General features: G+C 40.2%; 1 protein-coding gene across 3 annotated transcripts in view; it reads left to right on the forward strand.

The window, feature by feature from the left end:
• Nucleotides 1–7,120, forward strand: part of LOC140740143 (A-kinase anchor protein 8-like) — a 34,651-nt gene extending 27,531 nt beyond the window's left edge. For 2 of the 3 annotated variants that reach the window (XM_073069085.1, XM_073069086.1), the window contains 2 exons: nt 1,728–1,823; nt 5,886–7,120. In XM_073069085.1, the coding sequence (XP_072925186.1) occupies nt 1,728–1,823; nt 5,886–6,296 (507 nt within the window). In that variant the 3' untranslated portion in view covers nt 6,297–7,120. The remainder of the gene's footprint in view (nt 1–1,727; nt 1,824–5,885) is intronic. The other variant, XM_073069087.1, reaches the window with a different exon arrangement.
• Nucleotides 7,121–7,328: the final 208 nt, after the last annotated feature.

Here is a 7,328-nt window from a genome sequence, read left to right on the forward strand (position 1 = left end):
GGATTGTAGAGCTGGGGAAGATTAGGGAAGGCAGTGCTGAGAAATGCAGTAAATCATTAGCACAGCAACAGACTGTTTAGACCCAAGTGATTCATGATGACCAAGATTCCCAACTAAGCTTGTTCCATTTGCTTCTGTTTGTCCCATATCCCTCTAAATCTTTTGTATCCATGTACCTGTCGCTGTGCCTTTAAAAATGTTGTTAATGACTTAACCACTTCCTCTATCAGTTCATTCCACATACTGATCACTTTCTGGTTGAAAAGTTGACCCTCAGGTTCCTATTAAATCTCTGTCCTCTCACCTTAAACCCATGTCCTTTAGTTCTTAATTTGTGTTATATTTGAATGCACACGGTATATGGAATAAGATGATCCTGTAGCACAGATGGAGATTGGCAGGTATAACATTGCAGATAGCAATGATATGGCTGAAAGAAGATCATAGTTGGCAATTTAACCCAAAGATACACCTTGTATCAAAAGGACAGGCAGGTAGGCAGAAGGGGTGGGGTAGCTTTGCTGGTTAAAAAAATGAGATCAAATCCTTAGAAAGAGGTGACACAGGATCAAAAAATGTAGAATCCTTGTGGGTAGAGTTAAGAAACTCGAAGGGTAAAAAGATTCTGTAGGGAGTTATGTACAAGCCTCCAAACAATAGTCAGGATGTGGGATATAAATTTCAAGGGAAAATAGAAAAGGCATGTAATAAAGTCATGTTTTGGACCCCTTATCTAAGAAAAGATGTGCTGACATCAGAGAGGGTCCAGGGGAGGTTCATGAGAATTATTCCAGGAATTAAATGGTTTATGTATGAGGGGCATTTGATGGCTCTGGGCCTGTACTCGCTGGAGTTTAGAATAATGAATGGGTCCTCATTGAAACCTATTGAATATTGAAAGGTCTAGACGGAGTAGTTGAGGAGAGGATGTTTTCCACAGTAGGTGGGTCTGGGACCAGAGGGCACAGCTTCAGAATAGAGTGACATCCATTTGGAAAAGAGATGAGAAGGAATTTCTGTAGTAGCCAGGTGGAGTAATTGAGTATATTTAAAGCAGAGGATGATAGGTTGTTGTATCAAAGGTTACAGGGAGAATGGGGTCCAGAGGGATAATAGATCAGCCATGATGGGACAGCGGAGCAGATTCGATGGGTTGAGTGGCTTAGTTCTACTTCTGTGTCTTATGGTCTTAATTACCCATCCCTTGGAAAAAGACTAGATTCAGCCTATCTATGTTCCAATGAAAAAGGTCCCAACCTGCTCAACCTCCCTTCATACCTATGGCCCTCAAGTTCCGGCAACATCCTTGTAAATCTTTTCAGCACCCTTTCTAGCTTAATAGCGTCTTTCCTGTAACTGGACTAATTTTCCAAATATGGCTTCACCAAGTCTTGTACAACTGTAACATTACATCCCAAAGTCTATATTCAAGGCCACTGTGCCAAAAGCTGCCTTTTCTCAGCGTCCTACCGTTACTGTAAAAGTTCTACCCTGGTTTGCCTTCCCAATTTAAATTTTGTGTTTGGACTAAAGACAGAGATAAATCAGTGACTATGTTTTTCATGGTAGCAGCTCTGCTGCTAAGACTATTGAATGGCTTTAATGTGTATTAATGTAATGTGGTGCTTCTTCTGTGTGAAAAGGGATCATCTGAAGCTGAATATGAGAACTCCCAAGTCCTGGTGAGAGTGACTAGGTTCTTAAAGCAACATTTCTTCTGTTTTCAGATGATGCTTGAGCACTCAAAGAGGAGTGGCCTTCAAGTAGCAAAGTGTATATTAAATAATCGAAATATTGTGAGCATGTTGGAAAAATATCTTCAGGTAATTCTTATTTGCATGCTATTGCATATGGCAAAATAACTGGATGGATTTCAGTTAGCTTGTTGTAATTCAGGTTGTAATTCAAAACTCCAAACACCTTAATGGAGGTAAGCTGTAATAACAGATGAAACACCTATGGCAACAATACCATGATGTTTGCATACATACTTGTTTCTCTGTTAACAATTTATATTTTGTAATTGTGATTACACTTACATAATCAAACTGTGAGAATGGAAAATACCTTAGTAATTGTGGCAGTGTGATAGAGCACACGTTCAAAAGAAACTGGTGGGTGTCTGCCAATTCATGTTATAACTAAAGCTACAAAGGTCCAAAGGTTAACTTATAGCATGATTTAATGGTTTATTTGACGTGTCTACTGCTCTATGGGGTCTAAAAGAATTTATTTGGATATGTGTAAGTAGTACAAGATTGGTCTTAAATAGGAAATCCTCTGGACTCATTTGGAATCTCAAAGGGAGACCATTCGGTCCTTGAGTCTGTACTATTAGTGAAATAAATATTGTTAATAACACTACACCACTCATTATCTATAAACTTTAAGAAATTTCAAATATTTATCAACTTTCTGAGTATGTATGTCTTACAGATTATGACAACTCACTGTGATTAAAATACAAATTCTCTTCGCTGCCTCCCATTCTTTTACCAGGAATCTTCAGTCTATACCATTTGTTTAGCATATCAGTTGTAATGGTAATATCTGGTGTTGCATACTTTAACAAAGGCCATAATGTTGTGAACTTTTAATTAAAGTCCCTTCAAGATGGTGCCAGTGAAACACGGCAACATTCTGCAGGCTATATGCAATACTCCTAAATATACCTCTTTTGAATTACTCTCACTGAAACCTGCAGCATGTAATTTCCTTTTAAGCAATATACTTTTAATTCAACTTAATCATCTACAGTTCTCATGATCTTCTGAAGGACTTGTGGACCAAGCAGGTATGGCATCTTTAAGCAGACATCACAGGAGGATGGGACTCCAGGCCAGGCTGAAACACAGAGAGATGAGGCCCCCTCTACTCACCATCTTGTTAGCAAATGTGCAGTCACTAGAGAACAAAATTGAGGATCTGAGTGCAAGACTGCTGTGTTGGAGGGAAATGAGATGTGTTCTTTGTTTGAACAAGATGTGGCTTTCTCTCAGCACGCCAGATACAGTGATCAGACCTGAAGACTTCTTGATCCACAGAATGGACTGAACTACTGATTTGGAAAAGGCACAAGGTAGTGGTGTGTGGTCCGATGTGGTGGTTTTGTCGAACTTGTGTTCCCTTGAACACCTAAAGCTTAAATCCCATCTGTTCTATTTACCCAAGGAGTGACCACAGTTTACATACCACCAGCAGCCGAAGATGAAGTGCTTGAGATACTGCATGATGCCGTCTCCAAGCAAGAAACAGTCCATCCTGACACATTTCATATCATAGTCAGGGACTTCAATCGAACTTGTTTGAAGAAAACCCTGCACAATTACAATCAGTATATAATCTGTAGCACCAGAAGTCCCAACAACTAGACCACTGTTATACTAAGATAAGGAATACCTACCATTCCATGCCTAGACAGCATTTCAGTAAATCTAATCATTTGGCTGTCCTCCTTATACCTGCATACAGACAGAGGCTAAAGAGCCAAGCTCCAGAGTTTAGGTCAACAAAGTGGTGACTGCAGGAGGCAGAGGAGCAGCTACAGGATTGCTTCGAGTCAGTGTACTGGCCGGTGTTTGAATGAATATACCATGTTGTCACGGACGAGTGTATCCCCACAGGATCATTCAGCGTCTTCCCTAAGCAGAAGGCCTGGAAGAACCATGTGCAACCTGAGGCATTCAAGTTTTGTGATCAAGAAAGTTGCAAGAGGTCCAAGTATGATCTTTGGATAGCTATCTCATGGGCAAAGTGACAATCTCCAACTAAATTTGAATCAACAAGGATGCTCGACAGATGTGGCAGGGCTTGAATGTTATCACCTCATATAAAGTTAAATCAAGCAATATAGGCAACAACAGGGCTAGACTTTCAGATGAGCCCAATGCCTTCTATGCTTGAATTGACCGTCAAAATATGAAGGAACCATCAGGAACTCCCATAGCCCCCAATGATCCTATGATTTCAGTCTCATGAGGCCTAAGTGTGTGTAGTCTTCAGGAGGGTGAACCCAGGAAAAGCATCCGACCCAGACTGGGTACGCAGCTAAGTACTAAAGACCTGTGCTGATCAACTGGCTGTTCACTGAGATCTTTAACCTTTAGCTTCAGCAGTCTGAGGTACCCACCAGCTTCAAGCAGACTTCAATTATACCGGTGCCTAAGGAGAACGTGGCAACCTGCCTCAATCACCATCGTCCAGTAGCAATTACATCCACAGTGATGAAGTGTTTTGAATGGTTGGTGATGAAACATATCAACTCCTGCATGAGAAGCAACTTTGATTGGCTCCAATATGCCTACCAGAGCAAAGCTCTGTAGCAGATGCCATCTCATTAGCTCTTCACGCAACCCTGGAATATTGGGACAGCAAAGATGCTGTTTATTAACTACAGCTCGGCATTTAATACCATCATCCCCTCAAATCTAATCAATAAGCTTCAAGATCTTGGCCTCAATATCTCCTTGTGCAATTGGATCCTCAATTGCAGACCCGTCAGTTTGGATTGATGATAACACCTCATCCACGATCTCCATCAGCACAGGTGCACCACAAAGCTGTGCTCTTAGCCGCCTGCTCTCCTCACTTTACATTTATGACTGTGTGGCTAAGCAAACCTCCAATGCCATTTTCAAGTTTGCTGACGACACCACTCCATATGCTGAATCAAAGGTTGTGAGGGATCAGCATAGAGGAGGGAGACTGAAAATCTGGCGGAGTGGTGCCACAACAACACCCGAGTGCTGAGACAATGTCAGCAAGACCAAACAGCTTATTGGCTTCAAGAGATGGAAACCAGAGGTCCATGAGCCAGTCCTCATTGGAGGATCAGAGATGGCGAGAACTTTAAAGTCCTTGATGTTATTATTTCAGAGGACCTGTCGTGGGTCCAGCATGTAAGTGCAATTACAAAGAAAGCACGACTTTATTACCCCTCAACCACCAGGCTCTTGAATCAAAGGGGATAACTCCACTCAACTTCACCCGCCCATTATTGACATATTCCAGCAACCTATGGAGTCACTTTCAAAGACTCTTCATTTCATGTTCCCGATATTTATTGTGTAGTTATTTATTATTATTTCTTTTTGCATTTGCAGTTTGTTGTCTTTTACACACTTGTTGAATGCCCAAGTTGGCGCGGTCTTTCATTGATTCTATTATGGATTTCTGAATTGACTTTATTACTTACATCCTTCATATACATGAGGAGTAAAAATCTGTACGCTACATCTCTGTCTAAATGTGCAATTTATAATAAATAGTATGTACAACAGGATAGTTAATATAACATAGAAACACAGTTGTGTCAGCATGAGTTAAGCAGTCTGATGGCCTGGTGGAAGAAGCTGTCCTGGAGCCTGTTGGTCCTGGCTTTTATGCTGCCATACTGTTTTCCAGATGGTAGCAGTTGGAACAATTTGTGGTTGGTATGAGGAGGTCCCCAATGATCTTTTGGACCTTTTTTACACAACTGTCTTTGTAAATGTCCTGAATAGTGGGAAGTTCACATCTACAGATGCACTCAGCTAGCTGTCTGCACTGCTCTCTGCAGTTCTCATACCAGGCAGTGATGTAGCCAGTCAGGATGCTCTCAATTGAGTACCTGCAAGAAAGTGAATCTCAGGGTTGTATATGGTGATATATATGTACTTTGATAATAAATTTATTTAAACTTCGAATCTTTATTTCAGAGTATAGTATAAATACCCTGATAAATGCTGCATGACAGTGGCTGCACCTAAGGCCCAGATCATTCCTTGGAAGATTTACATCTCTCCAACAGGAGAAACTTGCCAGTTTTGTTCAGACCTAAAGTTTTAATAGATCTCATGGTAAATTGTTGTAATACGCTTGATGGTTTTAAATTTTCTCCTTCACAGGGTGAAAATCCATTTACTGAAGAAGATTCTAAAGATGAAGCTGGCGTTGACAACCCTACAAAGGGTGATGGACTAAATGAAAACATTAAATGTGAAAATGAAGGAGATAAAGGTGAAACATCAGAAGGAATGGGAGGTCAAGAGCTAGAAGCAAGTGAAGGTGGCAGTGAATTAGTCAGTACGCCTAAGATAGTTATAGAGCCACCTGAGAGGGAGGTGGATGCCACTGATGAAGAGCCTGAATCCAATTTGACAGCAGACCAAGATGCTGAAGAATCCATTCCAGCAGGTAAAGATCCTGAACTACCTCTCCCAGCTGAAGGTGAAGGCAAGATCTTGGGAGTTGGTGCTGGACAAAATCCTGATGAAACTTCCCCAGATGAAAATGATGATGCAGAAGAGCCAGAATAATTGTCATACAAATAGATATTACTTCTTTGTTTCCTTTCTTCTGGCATTAAATTTTTCAAACTAAATTGGATCTGAATAAAAGAAATGTATCTTAGTTGACAAAGATTCCGGTATGGTTCTAGGAGATCCTAAATAACTCCCAAATCTGGGACAGCTCTCTCCTTCCTGGTTTTGTCTAACTATTTTTATGTGGAATACTGTTCTTCTGTGAAAGTGCTTTGTGAGTGCATTTACCCTGTTAGTTTAAAAAAAATCTTCCAGAGTAGGTGACGTTGACTTCGGCACCACATTCAAGGGTTGCACAGAACTTTGTGGAAATGATTTTTCCTGGTTAGTTTTTTGGTTTTTACAGAAGGAAATTCAGAAGTGAGATTATACGGACACTTGCAAGAACATGGGGATTTTTTTCCCTACACAATATGGAAGTTCCCTGTGTTTAGTAGCATGGTGTGACTCCTCAGAACTGTCTGCTTGTGTCTGTCTTTGAACTGAAGATGTTAAAGGGGGCTTCAATAAAGTAGGTTCCTTCAGGAAAAACTTGCTTGGCTATGCTGAGTATTCTCACATTTCCTGTAAAGGTGAATAGAAGTTGTACAATCAAACTTTTAACATTTGTTTATCCAGAAGTTTAAATGAAACACAACTTACTGGAGATATGACAACATATGTTTTTAGTTGGGTTTTTTGAATAAAAGTTGGGTTTTGGCAACACTATCTGGGTAATATCTGGATCAAGTGTAACCTTTGTTTTGCTACTGGAAAAAGAAGGAGTTGCTTAACTTATGGAAATTGTATACAATAAAATAAAACCTTTTTATAAATGTGTGTGTGTGGATGTTTGTATTATCTGTTTGCTGAACTTCTCTGATTCGTATATTTTACAAAAAAAAGATAATAGTCCTGGAGTTAGATATAAGTCTTACGGTGTCAGGTAAGTTTAAGCAGTTCAGTTCACTCTGTGTTGCGTTGAGTTGAATTGATGGAGAGAGTTCATTGAGTTGATGTTTACGTTGGCAGTTTTAGTTGTTCTTG

The sequence above is a fragment of the Hemitrygon akajei genome, chromosome 16 (genome assembly GCF_048418815.1).
Source record: "Hemitrygon akajei chromosome 16, sHemAka1.3, whole genome shotgun sequence".
Classification (NCBI taxonomy): Eukaryota; Metazoa; Chordata; class Chondrichthyes; order Myliobatiformes; family Dasyatidae; genus Hemitrygon; species Hemitrygon akajei.